The sequence below is a fragment of the Micromys minutus genome (assembly GCF_963924665.1).
Source record: "Micromys minutus genome assembly, chromosome: 30".
Classification (NCBI taxonomy): Eukaryota; Metazoa; Chordata; class Mammalia; order Rodentia; family Muridae; genus Micromys; species Micromys minutus.
In genome coordinates, this window is record NC_137965.1 from 3,052,948 (window position 1) to 3,078,516 (window position 25,569).

The 25,569-nt window shown below is 43.4% G+C and overlaps 1 protein-coding gene and 1 long non-coding RNA gene across 2 annotated transcripts in view; one reads left to right on the forward strand and one right to left on the reverse strand.

The window, feature by feature from the left end:
• The window catches only part of ARFGEF3 (ARFGEF family member 3), a gene marked incomplete at both ends in the record, with an annotated part of 132,042 nt that overhangs the window by 95,846 nt on the left and 10,627 nt on the right, over positions 1-25,569 (forward strand). The window contains 13 exons of the mRNA XM_080941712.1: positions 85-300; positions 442-552; positions 3,042-3,192; positions 5,195-5,512; positions 9,848-9,981; positions 10,522-10,667; positions 12,804-12,983; positions 14,995-15,139; positions 16,620-16,742; positions 19,341-19,444; positions 19,965-20,109; positions 23,116-23,244; positions 24,427-24,603. Coding sequence (XP_080797838.1) covers positions 85-300; positions 442-552; positions 3,042-3,192; positions 5,195-5,512; positions 9,848-9,981; positions 10,522-10,667; positions 12,804-12,983; positions 14,995-15,139; positions 16,620-16,742; positions 19,341-19,444; positions 19,965-20,109; positions 23,116-23,244; positions 24,427-24,603 — 2,079 coding nt within the window. The remainder of the gene's footprint in view (positions 1-84; positions 301-441; positions 553-3,041; positions 3,193-5,194; positions 5,513-9,847; positions 9,982-10,521; positions 10,668-12,803; positions 12,984-14,994; positions 15,140-16,619; positions 16,743-19,340; positions 19,445-19,964; positions 20,110-23,115; positions 23,245-24,426; positions 24,604-25,569) is intronic.
• LOC308439755 lies at positions 22,300-24,826 on the reverse strand. The gene is made up of 3 exons (XR_013975629.1): positions 24,717-24,826; positions 24,459-24,607; positions 22,300-23,216 (listed from the first exon to the last, which is right to left on the reverse strand). It is a non-coding gene; the product is annotated as an uncharacterized lncRNA (long non-coding RNA).

Genomic DNA, 25,569 nt, shown 5'->3' on the forward strand with positions numbered 1-25,569 from the left:
TGCCTGAGGCCTGGAGAACCTCGGACCCTTCTTTGTCATTCTGTTCATCTCTGAAAAGTGGCCGACGCCCCTTTTTTCTCATAGGTGTTGCATTTGCCCGTTATATTTTGGTTGGCTGCTGGAAGAACCTCATTGATACTCTGTCAACCCCCTTGACTGGTCGGATGGCAGGAAGCTCCAAGGGGCTGGCCTTCATCCTTGGAGCTGAGGGCATCAAAGAGCAGAACCAGAAAGAGCGAGATGCCATCTGCATGAGTCTGGATGGGCTGCGCAAGGCTGCTCGGCTGAGCTGTGCGCTAGGTACCTGTGAGGACCCCTGACCCCTGGCCTGAGGGAGGGTCCCTTCCGAGCTCACCCAGCAGAGCATCGTTTAGAAGGGTTCTTCTGGTATGTATCTGGAGAGCATGCTCAATTAATGGGTAGCTGTTTGTCTCTCTGAAGGGGTTGCCGCCAACTGTGCCTCGGCTCTTGCCCAAATGGCAGCCGCTTCCTGTGTCCAGGAAGAGAAAGAAGAAAGGGAAGCCCAGGAGCCCGGTGATGCTCTAACACAAGGTAACAGATGCAGGCCAGGGTCTACCTAGTGATACCATTAGCAAATGGCCTCCATTCTGTGTGTTACGCAGTGGGTAATTGCCACTAGTCAGGAAACCCTCGGGGACACGGGCTTGAGTATCTTTTGAGTGAGGGAAGTTAACTAGTGTTGATGGTGTCTCTTCCTCACAAGAGATTTATAGTGGCTACTAGTGACAAGGACGTGCAGTTGGATGCTAACCAGAGTGCCAGGGGTCCACCTGGCAGAGCCATCACCTGGGTCACCATCAGGCTAGTGCGCAGTAGAGATCCCCCTGGTTACAGTAGGACTGGCAAATTGGCCAGTGTTCTGAGGTTAAAAATCAAATAGAATCTATAAAAGGGGGCCCAGAAAACTGCACTCGGGAAAACCTGAGATTTTCAGATAAAGGAAATGATCAGGACACAAAGGAAGAAAATGTCTTTCCTAATAGCAATGGAAGATACAAGGGAGGTAGCAGGCAGAGAAATGCAAAGCCCAATCCAAATCGTGCTGATGCTATTTGTGGATATGTAAAACAGTCACAGAGAAATGTGTATTTTTAGCAAACACAAGCAATGTAGGTCACTGTTCCACAAACTGGAGTAATATTTAGGAACCCGTTAACAGGCAAAGTAGTTCTTACAGATCTGGGGCAAGGGGGAGAAGGAATCAAAGCTTACTTAAGTATTGTATACCTGTTAGCTACACACAGTTAGCCACCTGTAGTGATGTGCATCTGTAGCCAGAACTCAAGACTTTGAGGTGAGAGGGTCACAAACTTGAGGCCAGCTTGAGTTGCACAGCAGGAACTTGCTCAAACATACACATTGTGGGATCTAGAGAGGTGACTGGGCAGTTAGGAGTGCTTACTGTTCCGTCGTAAGGGCCAGAGTTCTCAGATCTTAGACCCAAACTACAAGCCAGGCACAATACAGAAGCCTTCCTTCCACCCTCATTCTCAGGGGTGCAACACCCTAACTCAGGCCTCTGTACATGCGCCTACACACATGTATGTGCATACATTCATAGAGACATAGATGAATGAATAAACAAATAAATAAAATTAATCTTTAAAGAGGTCTTGTAGCTGAAGAGATGGATCACCTGTTAACAGCACTAGTTGCTCTTCCAGAGAACCCAAGTTTTATTTTTCAGCACCCACGTGGTGGCTCACACCCATCTGTATGGCTCTGACATCCACTTCTGACCCCTGAGGAAACCTGGGTGCACACGTGCACATACATACGTGCAGATAAAACAGCCTTACACACAAATAAATAATTTCAAACGTTTAATGTTTACAATTACAGTTCCTGGAACACAACACGCTTTATATACAAAGCTAAAAATGTTCTCATTATAAACAAATACAAAATAAAATCAGTCTTATAGTCATGAGGCAAATGGTGTTTTCCTACAAATAACCTTCCCCTTATAACATGAAACTGGCTGAGTCACTTAGAGACAGTTCTCTCTGTTTCTTAGCTCTGAATCATCACCCACCAAATCTGGGGACTGGAAAGCATCCTTTAGGCCTGGTGCTACCATCCTTTTGGCCTGGTGTTGGGATTCAGCACAATGATGTGCCAAACCAGTTTTTGTGTTACTCCGTCATCCCCACACTGTTTTATTTCAATGAAGCATTATTTATAGCTTACAGATGCAAGTGTGGATTCCCCGGGAGGAAATGACATCACGACTTTCACTTGAAATGGAGTCATCTGTTGCAATATCCTCTTCAACCCAAATAAACCCATTCAATGAAAGCACAACTCAGTAATTAGGAACACAAGCTGTGTGTCTATATTGGGCAGATTTATCACCACACACCACATTTTCCTCTGGGAGATCCCTTCTCACTTGCCGGGCCTCCTGTTTCCACTCCTTCCTCTCCTTCTTCTCCTCTGACTCCCCCTCTTCTGTTTCCTCTCCTTTTTCCCACCTCTCCCTGTCCAATCATGTACTGACTTAACATAAAGAAATCTACAGTCTTCCTTGTGCTTCAGACACGCACACATGGTTTCTTAGATGACCACATCAGAAAGGCATAAATAACACTAAACAATCTCACAGAGACTTAAGTTGCATACCGCCAAGAATTTCTCGATGTTTATACATTTGGGTGCACCAGCAAAGATGAAGAATCTAGAAACAGATGGTTTGGCTGGAGTTAGCTCACGAGGCCTACCCACAGTGGTGTTATGTCTCCCCTAGACCCATGGGTGAACTGGAAGCAACTGATTCTAGCTCAGGGTCCATCTGACCTTAGAGCCACAGAGCAGGGGTCACCAGTGAATGGGGACTTGTCTGACCATGACTTTGCATGTGGGCAATGGAGACCTGCTGAAGCAGTGCTTGCAGCCAGTGACGTTTATCATTCCCCTCTTGCTCTTGCATGAGAACACACTCTCTCATTTCCATCTTGTCTCTCTCCCTTTCTGTCTCCCTCGCTCAGACTGCTATTTTAATAAATGTCTTTCTGGCACAGTGAAACTAAAAGTGGAGCAGAAACTGGAGCAGATGGGGAAGGTGCAGGGGGTGTGGCTGCACACAGCCCACGTCTTGTGCATGGATGCCATCCTCAGCGTAGGCCTGGAGATGGGAAGCCACAACCCGGACTGCTGGCCACACGTGTTCAGGTGCATGATGGGATCCCCACCCCTGACAGCACAGACCCTGCCTTGGAAAGCCTGGGGTGGTAGAGAGGGTGTAGTCTGCCAGCATCTCAGCAGAGCATTCACCATTTAGATACATTCTTCGTGAGACACAGAAAGGATGAGAAGAGATGGGTGTATGCTGGATGTATGCTTCAGAGAACAGAATGGCAGAACTGTGATTCATCTGTTGACATTGCTATGGGACACAGACAAATTAGACTGAGAAAAGGCTGCTTTCTTGAGTGACGGATAGAACACAGCCATGCAGTTTACAATAACACAAGTCGTAAATAAGCTCAGGAGGCAGTAATCCAATGGTTGCATGATTATTAATGTCCTTTCTGTTTTTAAAAAAACGGACCATGGATAGCACACATCATTATATGCAGTGCCTCATTAAAGACACCTAGCTTAAGAACACAGTAGGACATCAAGAACACAGTAGGACATCTGTGCAAGGCACCACTAAAACTGTGACTCGTGTGGCAAGGGTAAAATAAAAACAAAATGACAACTCCATAGTCCAACTCTTAAGTCCAAGTCAAGAACCATGTCTCCTCCAGCATTGGCATGAACGCAGAAGAAAGGAAACAAGCCGATCAGCCACGGAAAGGGAACAGTTAGATGGTAACCCGAGATCTGAGTTCAGTTCGACCTCACTAGAACAAATACAGCTCCAAGTGCTAACTGAGTTCCTAAGAGAAGAGCGTGCTGAGTGCCTAAGGGTTGGAAAGCTAACCTGTTGCGTGTAGTTTTTACAACACACTACCGCCTTAGCCCGGGAGCTGCGATCGAGCTACCTGCCCCTCCCGCCTTAGCTCCAGATGGATCGCAATCATCCCCCAACCTGGCTTCTCTTTTCTACCCGCCTTTGCTCCGTAGATTAAAAAAAAACACTCAGACAGCTTTATTACTTTAGAACTTGCTGGCTAGCACAACTGCTGGTCACAGAACCTCCTGCCTGGAAAGGCATGCCCGATGCCCTACATGACTGCTGCTTTCTTCTAGTCCCAAAGCATGGCAGAGAAGCCCCTCTCTTTCCCTGTGTCTGCCTTTTCCTCCTGGTACCTGAAAGTCCCACCTGTACCTTTTGTCCAGAAAATGGCGCCCAGCCTTCTTTATTGACAAAAATCAAGAACCAATTAGGGAACCAGACCTTAGTATCAGCACCTCCCCTCCACACACACACACACACACACACACACACCAACTTGAAAAGAGTGTGAGAAAGGACTAGGAGGAAGCAGCCTGGAGCCAAGGGGGGTGAGCTAGAGAAGCTGATGACTCAGGTGGTACCCAAGCAGTATGTGGGGATTCAACAAACTCCCTAATTATTGAACACCAGAATAGTGATCTAAGATAAAAGGTGTCTCAGAAAGCATCTTAATCTTCAATTAGGAGCAGACCCTTTGGAAGTTGGCAGTTGCACGTGTCTGTTCTGTTTCTGCCATCCCAGAGGATGCCCCTTAACCCCATTCCCTACTTGGGCACAGGTATATGGAGCTATCAGCATCAGACCCATCGTAGCTGGGTAGAGCTCTACTGTGTCAGCAGAGCCTGTCTGCTGTGGGCTTGTTCCGGTTTGGATCCTTCCCTAAGGAAGTACTTCTCAGCAAATCCGAGCACAGTACAGAGGGGAAGGGATTTTTCAGGGACATTTTTCCAAATAAGCTGTCTAGTAAAGCTGTAAACTAGGCAACACGGAAGTGGTAAATGGAGCTCCACTGCAGATGTTTTCCTCAGCAGGGGTGAGTGAGAGAATCTAAGGAATTCCTTACCCATGCCAAGACCGTCCCAACCCAAAGCTTCTGTCTCTAAGTACTAACCTCCATAGTGAGCACACGGCAGTGCAAAATAAAACACAAGGGAAGGAGAAAGGATGAGGTAAACTCCAGGGGTAGCTGGATCTCCCTTTCCCTCACTGTGGGAGGGATAGTCAACAGTGCCGGGCTACGGTGTTCACGTCCTGTTTGACTCTTTCTAGGGTATGTGAGTATGTGGGCACACTGGAGCACACACACTTCAGCGACGGTCTCTCCCAGCCCCCTCTGACCATCCATCAGCCACAGAAGCCGTCTGGGAGCTTGGGCCTCCTTGGGGAACTTGAGTTTAAGAGCTCATCCCAGGAGCAGAGCCTGGAGCAGGGGCCTCCCCTGAACACAGCCCCTGTGGTCCAGCCACACTCCATCCAGGAGCTTGTTCGGGAATGCAGCCGTGGCCGGACCTCAGACTTCCGGGGAGGTAGTCTGAGTGGGAACATTGCTGCCAAGGTGGTGCTCAGCCTTTCTACCCAGGCCGACAGGTATGCAAAGCCAGCTCACCCTGAGGATGCTTAAGCAGGGATTGCCTGTTGGCTATGCCTATATTAGTTTGTCTGGTCTCAAAATCAGCCTGGGGATAAAGATGCATTAACCAGTTACTAAAATGCTAAAAATGCTTTCCTCTGTGTGTGTGTGTATGAATGTGCATATATATGAATGTGTATGTGTGTGAATATGTGTATATGTGTATATATGTGTATGTGTGAATATGTGTATATGTGCATATATGTATATATGTGTGTGTGTGAATATGTGTATATGTGTATATATATGTGTGTGTGAATATGTGTATATGTATATATATGTGTATGTGTGTGAATATGTGTATATGTGTGTATATGTATATGTGTTTGAATATGTGTATATATGTGTATGTGTGTGAATATGTATATATATGTATATATGTGTGTGAATGTATATATATGTGTATATGTGTATATATGTGTATGTATGTGAATATGTGTATATGTATATGTGTGTGTGTGTGTGTGTGTGTGTGTGTGTGAATATGTGTATATGTATCAGTAGGACAGCCTGCTCTTCAGGCACTATCTACTTTTTGTTTCTTTACTTTTTGAGAGTGTCTCTCATGGTCTCTAGAGCTTATGAAGTAAGCGAGGCTAGCTGACCAGCAAATTCCAGACATAGACCCGTATTTGCTTCTCTACACTGGGATTAATTACAAGTGTGAGCCATTAATTACACTGTAGGTTTTTATGTAGGGTCTGGGGGTTGAATCCAGTTTCTTGGGCTTGCAAGGCAACTTTCAACTGATACCACTAAGCTGTTTCCCAACCCTCTTTCCATCTTTGAAAGCATTGTCTTCCCTCCACCCGCACACCATTGTTTGAATGAACCACCTTCTAACGCCTGAGCTCAGATCTGAAGTGAACCACCTGAAATTTAGTCTGTGGTTTTACTATTATGTCTGACTTCCTCACTGGTAAAATAAGATTCCTTTTTAAAAGTAATTTTCCTTTTTTTTAAAAGATTTATTTTATGTATGAGTACAGTGTTGCTGTCTTCAGACATACCAGAAGAGGGCATTAGATCTCATTACAGATGGTTGTGAGCTACTGTGTGAGTGCTGGGAATTGAACACAGGACCTCTGGAAGAGCAGTCAGTGCTCAAAACTGCTGAGCCATCTCTCCAGCCCTAAAAGTAATTTTCAGAGGGTAGTTATAAGGTTGAATTAAGTAATACATTAAATTTTAGTGACTCCTGCTATATAAGCCCATACCTTGGGTTGTGGAGATAGCTCAGTGGACAAAGTGTTTATTTCACAAGGATAAGAATCGAGAGTTCCAGTTCCCAGGACTCATAAAAAGCCAGGGAGGCCTGGTAGCTCCCTGGAGTCATAGCATTTGGGGGTTGAGGATAGGTTCCCTGGGTCAAACCAGTTGCCTAGGTTATAGCAAAACTTGTCAAATCCTGGATTCAGTAAGAGAACCTGCTGCAATAAGTAAGAGGAATGAGAAAGTTCAAGACTAAAAAAAGGATCAGGGAAGACACCCATTGTCAACTTTAGGTTTATGCATACACATATGTATATATGTCCCCCCACATGCACACTTATACTCATGAAGTAAAAAAACGTTCCCACCCAGAAATATGGTACTCGCTGATGTCTAAGGGCCACATTAGGGTAAAGAAGGGAAATCAGCTACTGCCTCAAATGTTTGACAACATGTCTTGATTCTGGGGGTACTTGTGATTGCCAGTCACACTACATCACCTTATTTTCCCCTTCAAAGTATAGTATGTCCAGGCTTCCTACAAAAAGGACAGACAGGAAGTGGCTACCACCGAACATTCACTGGCTGGGCTCAGAAAGCCTGACTTCCTGTTCTGACTTTGACATGACCTAGCCTATTAATTCTATAGAAACAGTTAAACCTAGACTCTCATTTCCCAACTGACTCACACAATCCGCACGTTCTAACTGGCAGAATAGCCACTTGCTTCTACTTATCCAATAAAGTGGCTATTAACGTGTTTTAGAATCCAGGAAGTGGCCATGGGTGCCAAGAGTATAGCACTTCTGCATCTCTTTACTAGAATACAAGTAAAAGAGATGATTACAACCCAGGAGCAAAGTGGAAAATAGCAAGAAAATGTGTAGTTTTTAATAATTTGTAAATTTTTAACTATTTGTCTTTTTTCGTTTGTTTCATGTTCTTTACTGGACATTAAATTCTAATTCTCTTAAACGTTACAGTTTGAATTGGAAAATCATACATTATTTATGTCCACTCATTATTATAAAATGGGAATGGTGTTACTATATACCTCATCGTAGGCCAAGTTGTCTGTGTACCTTCATAACAAGATGTTCCTATGCATAGCAGATACGGGGTGTACATCTGAAAATCCACCATTCAGGAAGCTAAAGCAGATATTCCAGGCCAGTCTTGGAGACGTGGGAAATCTCACAAACCACATCATTTGACTGTAAATGCTTTTCCAAATTATAAGAGTGTGCTCACTACTTTAATCCAAAATCAACACTTGCTACCACGTCTCTCTCATAGTAGGGCACAGTGATATTGACCTACAAAATCAAGTAGGTACCGTGTCTATTTTTCTTGTCATTTCTATTAAATATGTGCATTTAGTTAATAATTGAAAACACTCAAAAGAAAAGCTCAGTATAGTCTGACTTGGTAGAGAACAAAGTGATTGTTGAAATTATATGAGACTTGTGCACACGGTGTAATAAATGTAGTCTCAAAAGTCCTGAGGCACTTAGTAGGTTTACCAAACTATGTGTATGTTCATGGCGAGTAGTTGCATGTATGTATTTGGTGTGTGCTGTATATGTGTGCTGTGTGAGTGCCATGCTGTGTATGTGCTGGTGTGTGTGTGAGAGAGAGGTGTGTTAGTATGTGCTTGCTTGAGTACTGATGTATGGTGCATGTGTACATTGTACATGTGTGTGCACATGTATGTGTGTGCATGTGTATGTGTATTCGTACTATGTATGCCATGTATATGTGCTTGTGTGTGAGGTTTTGTGTATGTGTGTGCACAGATGTCTTTTGGGAACGTGCTGTGTATGTGCTGTTTTTCACCAGATGTCTCCTGCCAGCACTGAGAAAGGCCTCAGTTGCAAATGTAATTATCTTTGAAGTAGACACAAAAGATTTTGCTACTATATTAATAGAATTTCTTGGGTGAACAAAGGGGGAAATTTATTATAATTAAACACCTATCGATACTGGCTACAAAAATAATTTTAACAAGGTATTTAAAAGTTAGAATATGGCTAATATAACTCCATTGTTGATTTTTTTTAATATACAAAGCATGGTCTGCTGATAATCTTTATTTTGGATGATCCCTTCTCATCAGTGTGTGTACATGTATGTGTGTGTGTGTGTATGTGTGTATGTGTGTGTGTGTGTTTTGGTCTTTTTCTCACTTTCTATCTATAAGTGGTCAGTTTACTCAAAAGGATGGGTCTACAAGTAGACTAAGTTCCTGCGCCCCTCAGCTTCCTCTGCCTGAGATCATCTGCTGAGATTCGGGTCTCATGCTCAGAATGCATCCTCATCTCTCAAAGGCTCCGATGAAAGGCCCCATCTTATAATAATAAGATGACAATATAATATAAATTGACATTGGTTTGTGGTTATGATATCAAGCACCTTCCCAGAAATTTCTCCCAGAGCAGACAGCACTGCAGGCACCTCAACCATGAGTAGTATTAACTTTATTTCTTAGAGGAGGAAATGTAGGTCAGTACAGATATCTAATTTGTTTTAAGCCTTTCCACCTTAAAATTGTGTGCTAAGGTATTCTCGACATGGGATTTATGAAATGTGTAATATCTTTTCACACCTCGTATTTTAAACTATTTCCGTCTTAAAATTTGGAATGTCTTAGTTTAGTTCCTCAGAAAGGCTCAGGATTCAGTGTTTGTTCAGGACAATGTCCCTTGAGCAGCACATGACATCCCATCCCACTGACATCAATGAAGGTTGGGCAGGTAGACCGTAGATACCTGGTCACTGTGGCCTTAGGACGCTAATGTCATAACTCGTCATCTTCACATTCTTGCCAAACTCTAGTGGAGTGCCTACTGCTAGAGGCTCTGAAGCTGCAAAGGCCTTTTTTTTTTCTCCAAGTATACTGTGCATCAAAGCCTCACGGTTAGTGCAGACTTGTTCACGATAATAACAGTTATGACAATACCACCCATTTCTCTGCAGGGACGTCACAGCATTTTTGTTACTTACATCCACCAGATCGCCATATGTATTCTGCCATAGGCCCTGATGAGCTGTTCCCACATAACATGTTTATTTGCATCCAGGCTCTTTGATGATGCTACAGATAAGTTGAACTTAACGGCCTTGGGAGGGTTCCTCTACCAACTCAAAAAGGCTTCCCAGGCCCAGCTTTTCCATTCTGTGACAGACACGGTTGATTACTCTCTCACAATGCCAGGTAATTGTCCCCGAAGAAACTGCTGGTAAGTAAGGAGGACGTAGCCCCAATCCTTGATGCCAATACCATGTTCGAAATATGACAGCAAAAATCTTAATTATTACAGTTTAAAGCACTCATCTGTGTGTACTGGGCCCGTGCTGAGCACTGCATACGGGTCATCACATTCAGTTAATGATAATGGGAATCCAAGGGGCAGATATATGTACCCCTTGTTTTATACACGAGATTGTTGGGGATTAGAGGGAAATCCTTGGCCTATTCCAGTACAGCTAAGAACCAGGTCTGACTCCCCAGCCTTGCAGTGTAAACCACTGCTCCATCTTCGTCCCTGTGGACATAGTATTGACTCAAGGAGAGGTTTGGGCCCTGCTGAGCGAACCACCTTGCTGGTTTTGAATAGAAGGTTCTCTGTCCCCTTCCTTGATCATCTCAAACTGTCCCGCTATCCAAGAACACTATTGATTTTTAGCTTCTCTTCGAGCTGGATCCCACTGAGCTCCACCTAAGTTTGGGCCCTCTCACCTCACCTTCTTGCAGGCGAAGTTAAGTCTACCCAGGATCAAAAGAGCGGCCTGCACCTGTTCCGCCTGGGGGCTGCCATGCTGAGGATTGTGAGGAGCAAGACCCGGCCCCTGCTCCACGTCATGCGCTGCTGGAGCCTCGTAGCCCCGCACCTGGTGGAGGTGAGGTTGGAAGTCGGGAAGAGCCTGTAGATGTAAGTCTGAGGGAGTATCTAGAGTGTGACAAGATCTGTCTGTAACCTAGTCACCGGCATTATTCTCATTGTATGTCTATCAAAGCATCTGAAGACTCGCTTGGAAAGGCGGGGCTACTACGTGTCACCGTGGCCCTGTTCCTTTCCCAGCACACAGCTCAGTTTCCCTGAAAAGCTGGCTTTCTTTATTTTCTTACTTGCTGCTCTCAGCTCAAGTCTGGAGCTACAAGAAAGAGTCCTGAACCAATTCTTTACTTTGAGGCGACACCTTTGGTTCTTGTGTCTCCTCTCTGATAACTCGATTACTAAGGACATGTTACTTTATAAGGGGAGCCATATACCCTGGATTTCTCCATAAAATAAATGAATCCTAACGCCCCTCTGCTATCTGAAGGAAAAGCAGTTTAGAGGATTGGTTTTGGGGTGGTCCTGTGTCTAACCCTCTCCGCTCACGATGGCTGCCTCTATTAGGCACTTTGCTGGCACTGTGATAAAACACTATATCTCAGGCAACTTAATAGAGGACGGTTTGTTTGGGCTGAAGCTCCAGGTAAGCCCACTGGCAGGGAAGCATAGCTGGGGCTGGAAGCTGAGAGGGCAGTGTCTTCAGGGTTAAAGAAAGCAGAACAAGCCAATTGGAGGTAAGGAGAGGCTATAAAATCTCAAAGCCCGCCCCCTGGGGTCACACCTTCCAGCAAGGCTGTGCTGCCTCCCCAAACAGTGTACCAGCTGGGGATCAAAGCTACGGGCATCGCTTCTCATTCAAACACCTTCTCTAGCCACATAACAGAAAACATTGTCACGTTTACAATAACTATTCATAAACGTGCTTACCTACTAAAGGTATATAAGGAAATATTTCGGAAGAAAGAATCTCAATTAAGAAAATGCCCCCTCATCATGTTGGCCTTTGGGCAAGCCTGTGGAGCATTTTCTTGATTAGCAGTTGATATGGGAGAGCCCAAATCACTGTGGGTGGTGCCACCTTGCCCTGGTGGTCCTGGGCATGTAATAAAACAGCCGGAGGGCTAGAGAGATGGCTCAGTGGTTAGAGCACTGACTGCTCTTCCAGAGGTCCTGAGTTCAAATCCCAGAAACCACTTGGTGGCTCACAACCGTCCACAATGGGATCTGATGCCCCCTTCTGGTGTATGAGGACAGCAACTGTGTACTCATAAATAAAATAAATCTTAAAAAGACTAAAAGCAAACCATAAAGAGCAAGACAGTAAGCAGCACTCTTCCATGGCTTCCACATCAGTTCCTGCTTCCGGTTCTTTCTTCCCTGACTTCCCTTAGTGACTGACTGTTACGTGGAAATATAAAGTGAGGTAATTCCTTTTCTTTTCCAAGTGGTTTTTGGTCATGATGTCTTAGCATAGGAAGAGAAACCCCAAGTAAGAAGCCAGCCTGGCTGAGCCCACATGGTTTTCCTTGTATGTTGTATTGCACTGATACAAAGACTGGCACAAACTGGATCTTGGTAGCTTTAACTGGGAAGGGCGGGCATAGCTGTCTCTCTAACATAGGTTTGCCCGTTCATTCACGTGGTCTTCTTGGAATTCTGTCAAAGAGTGAGAGCACAAACTATATAACACGGCGTTTTACATGTGGAATGATGTCTGCTGTGCCACTAGCCAAAGCAAGTTCCATGTCAAAGCTGAGAGCCAGTGTGGAACAGAATCAATACAGAACATTAGGTCCAGACTATGGGAAACAGTTCTCATTACAAGTGCTCCATCTCACTACGGGACAAATGATCTTAACATGTTAGATGGATGACTAAGGATGAACCATGAGCGGTTCCCAGACCAGGTTATTGTGAACATACTCTCTACTGCTGAAAATTTCCACGCTGCATAAAAATTAAAATAGAAACCTCACTCTTGCAGAAACCTCAGGGTAACATTGAAGTGGTATCTGACCAATAGTTACATTTCCGAGGGCGATTCAGTGTATATATCATGTGTACACTAAAATCCCTCTGGAGTTTGTATGTGAACAGAATGGCTTGTCCTGCCTTCACATAATGAGGTAGCCTCCAGAAGCCCTGTTCTCCTTGCCTGACTTCCTCTTGGCATCCTGCCCTCTCTTATCTTGTGTAGGCTGCCTGCCATAAAGAACGCCATGTGTCTCAGAAGGCTGTTTCCTTCATCCATGATATCCTGACCGAGGTTCTCACTGACTGGAGTGAGCCGCCCCACTTTCACTTTAACGAAGCCCTCTTCCGGCCCTTTGAGCGCATCATGCAGCTAGAGCTCTGTGATGAGGATGTTCAAGACCAGGTCAGTGCCGCCTGGGCTTCTGCCTCCTCTCCCCAGAGCAGGCGTTTGCTGAGAGCTGAGGCAGACACTGCTCTTCATTTTTGCAAACTGTCTTCCTAAGATGGTGACAAAGAGAGGATTAAACAATCGGGTCAGGATCACCCGGTGATGGTTGAATCTGAAACATAGATTACGTTATCTGTCTGGATTGATCTGGCTGAAAAGAGTGGAAAGTTGTTGCATAGTGAGCGCAGAATTTCAATTTAGGAAGGTGAAACTACCGTGGAATGGATCGTGGTGGGAATGGAGTAAACTGTAGGAGTTAGATACAGCGGGTAATGTGATGTTTACACTATGTACATTTTCCTGTGATTTAAAAGAACTGTAATGCAATATCGTAACACTTCCCTCAAAGCAATTGATAGAATAAATAGATATCAACTCAGGGTATTGATAACAAGCAACACTGTGAACCAGTCTGAGGGACAGAATGTATATTTCTTTTTCAAGAGCATGTGGACCACATTTTATAATAGTTCATATGTAAACCTATAAAACAAGTCTCAGTAAGTCTAACCAAACTTAAAACATACAAGAATATTCTATCCATAATGGAACTGAGTTCATAATAAATAAATCAGCTTGGGAAATGTTCAAATATTTATAAATCAGACATCCGAATCCAGGGTAACCCTTAAGTCACTTAAGAAATGACAAGGATGTTTTAAAATGCATTGAGGGAAAACAGGACATACTGAATATGTGTTGTGTAGCTAAAACAGTACAGTGGGGACATTACAATTGCAAATGTTGATATTGGAAGGGAAGAACTCCAAAGAAATCCTTATGTGTTTGGTCAGCTGACTTGTGATAAAGACTCGATTGCTGTTCAATGGAGGAAAAAGACTTTTTCAGTCAGTTCTATTTAGACATTTGTAAGAAAAATGATCTCAAAGCTTCATTTCCCACTACACACACACACACACACACACACACACACACACACACACACACACACTTTACATGAACAAGAACTATAAACATGGGCAAAGGTTTCTTGGAAGGAATACCAGCAACATGACCCTTAAAGAGAAAAATGGATGAATCTGACCTTACCGAAATTAAACACTGCTATTCCCTGAAAGATAAAATCAAATATAACAATAAAAAGATAAAGGTAGGGTTGGAGAAATGGCTCACTCAGTGGTTAAGAGCACTGGCTGCTCTTCCAGAGGACCCAGGTTTGATTCCCAGCACCCACATGATGGCATCTATAACTCTAGTTCATGGTAGACAACATCTCTGTTAACACCTCTGTGGATGCCAGGCATGCATGCATATACATACATATGCACATACATGCATACATGCATACATACATACATGCATACATACATACATGCATACATACATGCATATATACATACATGCATACATACATACATGCATACATGCATACACACATACATGCATACATACATGCATACATGCATACATGCATACATGCATACATGCATGCATACATACATACATACATACATACATGCACATATACATGCACACATACATGCATACATACATGCATACATACATGCATGCATGCATGCATACATACATGCATGCATACATGCATACATACATACATACATGCATACATGCATACATACATGCATACACACATACATGCATACACACATACATGCATACACACATACATGCATACACACATACATACATGCATACGTACATACATGCATACATGCATACATACATACATGCATACAGGTAAAACACTTGCACACATAAAATATTTTTAAAAAGGAAAGAGAAGGTAAGCTCGAGGTTGTAAAATTATTTGCAGAGCATGAACTAGCAAGGACCTGAAGCTACAATGCAGAAAGCTAGTCCTGTGAAAATGTAAAAGTTTTTCTCTTTCACTAAAATTTTCTCAGAAACGAGGAAGAGGAGTACGTGACCGTTCCCATTAGCTCCCCCTCGTGCTGATTAGTCACTTCCTCCTCCTCCTGTGCAGGTGGTGACCTCCATCGGTGAGCTGGTTGAGATGTGCTCTGCACAGATCCAGTCAGGATGGAGACCCCTGTTCAGTGCTCTGGAGACAGTGCACAGTGGGAACAAACCGGAGGTGAAGGAGTACCTGGTTGGGGACTACTCTATGGGTAAGAACGGTCGGGTGATTCTTGCACCTTCATTCCTTATGCCAAGTCTCAGCCGTCTGGCCAGCAGGAAATAGCGTATGGCTAGGATCTGGGCTTGCTGCCAGCTGACACACAGCCCTGAGCTCACGAGGCCCCGCTCTTGCTGAGATGGTATTGGTCACTCTGTATTGGTCTGTAGCATTTCTTTCCGAAACCACAGAGGAAATGCTGATCATCCGAAAATACGAACTGCTCCAAAAAAAATTTATGTTGTTATTCCATGGTGCTCGGATTTCAGATGCTCAGCAAGGTCTACACAAATATTTCAAACTCTGAAAACCTCGAAATTTGGAGACACACCTGGTCCCCGGCATTTAGAAGGTACATAAGCCGGAGCCTATTTTTAAGTAAGAAAACTAGGAAGTGTAATACGGGGAATCCGAAGTAGGGATATTGGCACGCCGGTGTCCAAGGGTATTGCTTCAGTGATCCCTAAGACCGTCCTGACATTCAGAAACCAGAGCGGGCAGCTCTGATAGGAATTATTACATGGCTTAAGTTTATTCCATGGCTTATGACTAAGGTTCCTTGTGGTAGCACATGGACACAGCCTGGTTTTAAGGTAAGATGACAAAATCTGTTAGAATGCTGCAGGCTTCCTTACAGTCTTTCCTTCCCATGGACTGTCACACAGAGGAAGTGTCCAGACATGAAGCCAGTCCAAGACTCAGTTGAAAACTGGTCACGTAGATACATCGTACCTGGCATCCTGATACATCCTGAGTGTTCAGGATAAACCAAGTTGTTTGCACAGTCTAGAGCAGCGACCCTCCTTATGAGGTAACTTGCCCAGCAATATTCTGAGAATGAAGTTTCTAGATGCCAGTCTAGAGCCTCTTGATTGGCAACCTTGCGAGCAGGATTTCCTAAGACAAGAAGACTCATTCCTGTGACTTCTGCACAGAAACTCATAAGTGTATTTCAGCAGAGACTTATCTAAACGGTCCTTCCCTTGACTACAGATACTGTTCTTTGTCATCCCATTTTTACTGTACTGTCGACCTACTCTAGGCTTATGTTCCTGTCGCTCTACCCCCATTATCCACCCAGCTTTCGTCCTAGCCTTCCTACCGTTCCCATGTAGGTGAAGCAGCGAGACGTGCTATCTATTCAGCCAAAAGATCCAAAAAATGTTTCTTTTATAAATGTTTATTTATTTTATGCACACAAGTGCTCTATCTGTATGAGTGTGCCTACGTGTGGGAAGGGGAGAGAAGATCTCATCACAGATGGTTGTGAGCCACCATGTAGTTGCTGGGAATTGAACTCAGGACCTCTGGGAAAGCAGTCAGTGCTCTTAACCACTGAGCCATCTCTCCAGCCCCCAGACATCTTTTCTAATGAATCTTTTTTAAGACTCTTGGGGAGGTACTGGGAGCATCGACCCTCTGAAGAGTTAAAACCCTCCCTTTGTTGAGATCCAATCATCTTCCTCCCTCAGGAAAAGGCCAGGCTCCTGTGTTCGATGTGTTTGAAGCTTTTCTCAATACTGACAACATCCAGGTCTTCGCTAACGCGGCCACCAGTTACATCATGTGCCTTATGAAGTTTGTCAAGGGACTGGGTAAGTGCGACCTTCCTTCAGTGGCTCACAGTCATGCCCTTCCTACAACTGTTCTGTAGGGATGTCGCTGGAGACAGGACCCTAGAAACAAGCAAACATCCTAAGATATAAACTCATGGGGTCAGGGACTTACTGTACTTAGGTTTGTTGACTTTTTTTTCACTGTATCTATAAAATATCTTGTGATATAAAACATCTTCAAATTATTATTTTATGCTAACTTCCTTTTCAATCTTAGAATATTTTAATATTTGACCTTGTGTAGAAAGCCACTCCCTTCAGTGTTACATTTAGCAGGTGGGAAGTAAAATTCAGAATTTCTTGGTTGTAATGTGAGTTTTGGATGGCGCATCCTCCTTCCTGAACTCCTGGTGTATTTTAGAAAGTGTGAAGTCTTATATGCCACATAAGCTACTGAATCTTAGTTTTCCAGAGCACAGATTCCTCTGGGTGAGATTGAGAGAAGGAACAGGGAGGTAATCACACATTTAGAAGGCAATTGCACATCTGAGAGGCTCACACAGAGAACTCCTAGATGTGCAGTCAGAGAACCTTGGAAATAAAATAGAAGGTTGATGATGTTCCTTCACCTTCTCATTAGATAATCGATACATTGATCATTCTTCCGTGAAAGAAAACGGGACACAAAGAAGTTGTTAGACTTTGTCACCCTTGTTCTTGCTGTAAGGGTGAGAGCAAAATGAAAGTGTCACATGTACACAATCCTTACCCTGCTCTGTTACAACATTCATTGGCCATTTTTTACCTACAAGGATACTTTCTCAGACCACCCGTGGATTCTTAATACTACTAATAGTACTAAACCTGTGTATTCTCTATTTTTTCTTGCATACACATACACACCAGCAACTAATCTGTAAAATTGGATATTGTATTAGACGGACACAGACAAATGATGAAGCCTGAAGAGAGAGCTCAGTAATTAAAGGCACTGGTTGCTCTTCTGCAGGACCTGGGATCAATTCCCAGCACCTGCATGGCAGCTCACAGCCATCTGTAACTCCAGTCCCAAGGGATAGAATTCCCTCTTCTGGCTTCCTCAAGCACCACGCATGTAAGAGGTGCACAGACACACATAGAAATAAAAGTAAATACATAAATAGTAGAAATTTAAAAAGAAACCAGTGGTGGCAATATAGTGACATTACACCAGGCAGTCTGGGGACCCCACGAAGTGACAGCAGGTAGATATCATACCCAGCCTGGATGCAGAACACAACAGGATTTGCCATATCCCAGATGGTAAGAGGAACATTCCCCTGGGTGGCTGACAATGGCATGTAGTTTAAAACTTGGGAATTTCTTATTTCTGAATTTTTCCACTACTGTTTTCATGTCATACAGGTACAAGTACTTAGACCATAGCAAAGAAGAGAAGGAAACACATTTTCCTTGGACAGTTAGACACATCAGGTGTCTGTGAAGTATGCGGGTAGAGGTGCCTTACAGCGTGTTGGAAATCTGAGATCTTATCTTAGAGGAAAGTTAGGGACTGGAAAAGGAGATACCAAATTATTAATGTGCACATGGAAGGTATTTTGAAAGGAGAGATTCTTTTTTTAATCTGTGATTTATGAAGTATAGGGTCAAGGCGTAAGTCTTGGGGTCAGTAGGAAAGACAGAGCCCTCCACACAGCCATGCCTTCTGGGTAATTGTTGCATAAAGCCTATTTATATAGACACAGCATTAAAAAGTAACATACACTATAATCAAGAAGTTAGGAAATGATACTATTGTTAATTTCTGCCGGCCTTGTTCAGCATAAATCGACCCTGGCCTCTGTTTTTAGCTGTAAGGTATATGAGTAGAAACCAAAAGCTAGCAGACCTACAGTTGAAATCTAACTTTCTAACAGATTTTCTGTAAGACAATTTTACTTGACTTTGCGCTGCAGCCACAGAAGCAAAGTCACAACGCAGGCAGGATGACTTGCAGAGCCTGAAGTCCTTGCTCCCTGGCCCTTTACCGAAAGTTTGCCAACTCTAAAATGAGAATTTGTCTATTTCTTGTTTGTGGAGGCAATGCTTCGGTGCTTCTGAATTCTAACTCATGCCTAGTAACTATGTCTGTTTACTCATATGGGAGGGTGTTTGCTGCTACGATTGCAGACAATTAGCCATAATTACGGCGATATGGAATGATCTTATTAGAAGCATAGAAACAGATTCACAGCATTGGGAATAAAAATTATGATTCTCGCTTATTTACCTTTGGAAAAAAATCTATAGTAAATCTCTACACCTATATGAAAATGAACTAATTTAAGTCTAATGAAATAGACCCATGTCTACAACCCCCATACATTTGTTCCTCCTGGGCTCTTCATTCATTAGCATCTCTTAGTGCCTAGTGCCGGCAGGAGAAGAAGTTCCAAGAGGGAGGCTAGGTACCTCAACCACCGGAAGTATGGGACCAGAGCAGACCAAGTATTCCTCGTAGGGAGAAAGTTCACAGAGAGGCATTTTACCAGGGTTGTACGAGTTGTTGTAACTTATTTGGGTAAGATGTGAGAGAGAGGGTCTTCTGGTATAATTGGTTCCGGGGGTAATTTTGTCCCTGTCCCCACACTGCCCTAGGGGAGGCAGACTGTAAGGAGATCGGAGACTGTGTTCCTGGAGTTGGAGCCACATCTACAGACCTGTGCCTGCCTGCCTTGGATTACCTCAGACGTTGTTCTCAGGTACTGGGGAGGCCCCCACACAGCTCCAAGCCCCAAACATGCCTCAGAGGGTATTCATAAAACACCAGCAAATGTCTTTAGCTGATCCCTAGGAGAGATACCTTTATCTCCTTTACCTTGACCTCAAGTTTTCCCACCTCCCGGGTGACTCTGCCTTTCTGTTTCCTTGGAGGCGCATCATGAGAACGAGTAGCCAGAATCTGCTGCCTATTTTCTGTGGGCCCCGCTCTTCTCAGGGGTCCCCAACAGACACAAATATTTAACATATTCACAGTGCAAAGTGTATAAAACTCAAGATGACAAAAAAAAAATAGCTACTGCCTTGTTGCAGGTGAGCGTTATTGCATTTGCTCCCTGATACAAATGTCCTTGTCAGCTACTTTTCAAATGCAAATCACAGTAACATTTTAGGAGCCCTTGTAGTTTTGAGTCCTCTTTAACCGTGATTTATAATCTATTTCCTAACACTGAGAATTTCCCTGTATATAAGTGTATTGTTTGGTGTGGTTTCCTTACTTAGTTATTGGCCAAGATCTACAAAATGCCCTTAAAGCCAATATTCCTCAGTGGGCGACTTGCCAGTTTGCCACGAAGGCTCCAGGAACAGTCGGCAAGCAGTGAAGATGGAATTGAATCAGTCCTGTCCGATTTTGATGATGACACTGGTAAGTTACTTGGTTTGACCAGGGTTGTTTTTATGTTCTTAATCCCAGACTCTTGGGACATGAATTAAGTTAGTTTACAGATTACAAGACCAGTTATCCACTTCTATGTGTTTTGATAATGTTACACCAGGATACGTTTAACCAGAGTTTCCAAGGTCTCCCTAAAATTAACTCATTCTTCTTACATGGATACCTATGTATAAAGCCACCACAAAGCCACCACGGTATACGGATTCCACTAAATAGGTTTTGATGTCTCGTAATTTGCACAGCCAGACAGAACAGGGCTAGCAGTAGCCTTCACTGGTTTCAAGGAAATGAAATTACTTCCCCTAAGACTATTTGACTAGAGACAGGGGAAATTAAGCCATTGGTGAAGAGAGACTATATCTGTGATAAGTGAGACTAACAGGCTCAGGAAAAGAATACTGAAATAAAGAATTTGTTTCATGGTTCCATGCAATACCAGACTATGATCTAGTTGTTTAAGTGATTTTCTGGTGAATTGATTCCAGTTCATATCTGTGCTCTAACATCTTAGAAGACCTTGTCCAGTTCACCTCTAGAAATATAAAGCACACTCGGATATGGGCTTACTTTCCAAGCACAGGCTGTTTCAAACACTCTTGGAGGATGTTTTTATTTTTGTCTTTCAGTTATAGGGGTGGTTAGACGTTTACAGTATTTGATAGATCATTTTAAATGGTAAAACCTCCCTTAAATCAGATAAAACATTACAGGGAGGAACAAATAATCTAACGTAACAAATTATGAAGAAGAGTAATTTTGATTTAACATTGAAAACTTTAACCAATGTAATTGTGAGCAGGAGCGAATATTGTTGTCTATAATAATTTTGTGGATTTTGACTTGTACTGAAGGGGGAGAGAGAAGGGGAAGTATACGTGCCTAGCAGTATGTAGTGCTGTGGTGCACAACCACAGCAGAAGCTAGGAATACAGAGACGGGAATCCCAGGCGCTCACTAGCCAACCAATCCAGCCTAAATGGTGAGCTCCAGGCTCCAGGGAAGACATTTTCCCATAAGATGGAGGTTGATAGAGAAAGACTGATAACTTCTAGCCTCCACATGTGCACGCATGGCTACATGCATCTCTACACATATGTATACCTAATCACATCTCAGAATGATATATTCTCAGAAGTCACCATGGGTTTTCAAGGCACATATTACTTTCCCCATCCAATGGAAAATGCCAACATTTACAAACGTAGATAAAATACATAAAAACAGAAACATACCTATAGAATACATAGAGCTAGACACAATGGCATCTCCTTCCTCCAATTATTACCAAATGTATAGCTAATTGGACACATGTGGTTTTTCTTCTCTCTTCATATTAGTGCAAGCCAAGGTCATGAGTCCAAATTCTTTCAAAGAGTTATGTCATACACAGGGTATAGAAGCTAGTGGAGGCCGAGGATTGTTCAACATATGTATTCTTCATGCTTGTTGCAGCCCTAATTACCAGACTCTACTGACCAAGGCTGGCCCTCCTCCTTATATGTAACAGTATCCCTTATCAAAGCATCTTTATGGCTTGTTGCATATAGAAAGACAGGACACACTTCCCCCAGTGCTTTGAGTTGGAAGGGGCAAACATACCAATTTGGCAAATGTAGAGACAGGTCACCTTAATCCTACCACAGTAAACAAAGCAACGTGGCAGAGATTAGGGGATAAGGCTAGTTTCCAAGTGTCGGTGTGAGATGACAACAATTTTCAACATGGTACTAGTGGCTACAGTGCAGGATGCCTGTAATCAGTGCCAGGAAAGTTGCAAAAAAAAATAGTGGACATACCTAATTTTGTCATTTTAAAATGATAAGCAGGAAGGCTGGGGATGTATTTATTCGGGAGAGTGCTAACTGAATAAATGCATGATACCTTGGGTCTGATCTCCAGCACTACATAGATACTATGGTGTGTAACAAGTGCCCGCCATCCCAGAACTTGAGATGACTGGTTATAAATCGGTAATGGCCTCTACCTTTTGAGCTACTTTGTCTAGCTTTGTGTATTCTATCCCGTCTCGCGGGACCCAGTTATTCGTGGGGTTGAGGGGGACCAACCCTGGGAAGAAATGGGTGAGAAAGAAGAGTGAGACCAAGCAGAGACTTGTCACGATCTGTTTAATTTTTCACAGAGTCCTTGTTTTAAGCTAGCACAAAGGAGGAAGGTGGAACGAAGGCGTGGTGCACACAGACAAAGCTATCTCTTTGATTGTTTGCTAGGACATTCCATGGTTAGGGTTAAGTTTGTTCTTGGAGCACCAGGACACAATCATTTGTGGAGCTCTGGAGAATAGCTAATCTTAAGAAAATGTCAGGGGCCTGGGAAGAGTCCGTGCTCTCACGTGAGGGGGAATGGGGGGAGGAGATCACTGTGTGGCATTGTGTGGACTTCGGCTCCCAACAGTATTCTAAGTGTGCTTGTGATTTATATTTATATTTGCACGTTTTACTGGGCTGGAAATTATGTATATTAGAAAATCCATGATAATATCTGAGAATACATCAGTTCTTAAAACTTTATGTATGTGTGTATTAGGGACATGTATGTGACGTGGAAGCTCTCAATCAGAAGTTCCAGGTCATCGCTGGCTAAATAACACATTCGAGGCTAGCACAGGCTGCATGAGGCCCTGTCTCAAAAGAAAAACAAGAAGATAGACAGAAATAAAGCTAAATGGACCGTTTTATACTTGTACTATTGTATGATTAGTTCCCAAGAAGTCTGGCGTTCATTTCAGCGTAGAACTTTACATACAGTATTGCTATTTTTTTAAAGGCGGGATTAGAGAAGAATTTGAGTCTTGGGTTTTCCTTTGACTTCGTCAGACCACCTAGTGCTAATGCTCTGATGGACAATTAACGTCCCAAGGCCCCTAGCCATTTACACATGGAGTTTGCTTGGATCTTGCAAGTATTATTCTTCCTGATGAGCAGCCGGATTTCTGAGAGGGCTGCTTTTGTGTTCCAGGTCTGATAGAAGTCTGGGTCATCCTGTTGGAGCAGCTAACAGCAGCTGTGTCCAATTGTCCAAGGCAACACCAGCCACCCACCTTGGATTTGCTCTTTGAACTGTTGAGAGATGTTACCAAAACACCTGGTAAATGTCTATGTCTGTTCTCATTGGAGGAGGGGTTGTTAGACATAGAACTGTTTTCAGGACGGTATCTCTTTGGATTTTTATCTGTTTTGAGCTGCTCATTACATTCAAGGCCAAGTTTCACTTACAGTAGATGCCCGGTTGTCAGGGACTAGCCCTCAAGGCCAATATACAACCCCCTCTAAGTCTGGAACGACAAGATAAGTCAGAAACACCAGTGACCTTCCAAGAACAACCACACATTGTTCCTGGCCTCCTACCAGGCTCCACTCCTCCCCAACCCCCCTCCCTACTCCCTCTTTCTACAACTTAAAACTCGCTGCCTTTGAAACATTAAATGAGACCTTGACAACGTTGTGCTTGGTCTCGCTCTTTCTTTCTCACCATTCCTACACAGGCACGGTCCCCCTCATGCCCTTCGAATAACTGGGTCTTGCAGGACGGGACAATTGCCTACAGAATAAAACGGCAGCTCACATCTCCAATGCCCATCAGCACTGAAACTGATTAATAAATCACACCGATATATAATGAAAACAGTATATCGGTGAAAATAGGACTGTTTACATTCTTTGGTAATGTAAACTCTGTTCTTCATAGTTATCAGAAAGTAGTCTTTAGAGCTCTAAGCTAGAGTGGTGGGAAATGCCTGAAATTGCAAAGCTATTCATGTGGCTCTGCCAGGGAAACACAAGTCCACAGGTTCAAAGCCTGTCTGGGCAATAGAGTGAGACTGAAGACTGTTACAAATAAAACTACATATATACCTTGAGTTTTTCCATATATATATGTGTGTATATATACATATATATATATATATATATATATATATATATATATATATATATATATATATATATTACATTCTTCCCCAAATATGCACATATGTGTTTATAAGTTCAAATCTGATGACTAATAGGTCAAGTGGCATTTATCTTTGAGATATTTGAATTTTTATTTATTTATATTCAGATACCTGCAGAGCTGAAGTTATGCAAAGGAGAAAGAAAAATGTCCATTATTGCCCCCAATGAGTTGTCAATTCTTCCCACACTTTTGTTTTGTTTTGTTTTTTTTTTGGGGGGGAAGAGATCTTTGATACCAGTCATGGCAACACACACCCCCCATCCCTCTTGAAATCACAGTTCTAACCCTCCCCCTCCCCTCCCCTCCCCTTTTCAGGCCCAGGGTTTGGAATCTATGCAGTTGTTCACCTTCTCCTGCCTGTGATGTCTCTCTGGCTCCGCCGAAGCCACAAGGACCATTCCTACTGGGATGTGGCATCTGCTAACTTCAAGCACGCCATTGGTTTGTCCTGCGAGCTGGTGGTGGAGCACATCCAAAGTTTTCTGCACTCGGGTAACTATAGAGACAGAGCCAGTCCTTGTGGGCATTGCTCCTCCAGGTAGCATCACTATCCCAAAATGCTTAGGGAAAGCCCAGTGCGCATGCCTTTGTTGAAGATACGATACCTAATAGCAGGTCTAGAGCAGCTATGCAGAAGAACAGCGTATTCAAGTCCACAGCGTTTAAAAATCCTCATAGTATGCAGAGGTGGGATATCCTGTTGTTTTTCTTTGTCTGAAGAAAGCAAATAAAAGAAATAGAATTTAGAAACGGCTCTTTCCTAAAGAGCCAGAAGTTACTCATCAGGACAGGGATGAAGGGAAGTTTCTTAAAGCCTGTGGCACTTTGAAAAGCATATATGTTAAAAGTGACAGACAGAAAAACAAGACAGGCCAGGACAGCAGCCTGGGGACCTGAGCAGGGGCCTCTGGGAAAGTGAGATTCTTGCTCACCGGCTGCTTAGGTAGGCTTGGGAGGAAGAGGAAACAGAGCTTCTACACATAGGTGGGAACACAGAGAAGCATAAGGTGACCAAGCAGAGTGCTGGCCCCAAGGGGTTTAACCGCAGAATAGGAAACTGCATCGGTACTAAATTCAGTGAGGATAAACTGTCCTGCAAAATAAAAAATGCTAGTGGGGGAGGGAGGGGTATCCACATGTAGGAGGTGAGTGAGTCTCGGGGCTGATGCTCTTGATCAGGCTGTTACTTTGCAGTGAGGGGTGTGGAAGAGCTACCACTGAAAACTTCTTCTGCAGCATCACAAGGACCCCAGGGAAAACATGCAGGGACATTCCTTGAGTGGACAATTGGACAGGCTCAGGATCTCTGTTTCCTTTAGACTGCAAATGACGTGCGGACGAAAGCCAGATTGAGCAGGGTCAGAAATTTCGAGACTGAAACAAATTGTTCTGGTTTCTAAGGGTGCTTAAATGTAATTCCATTTTCATCACCAAGGAAAGTACATTTGAATTTTCCTT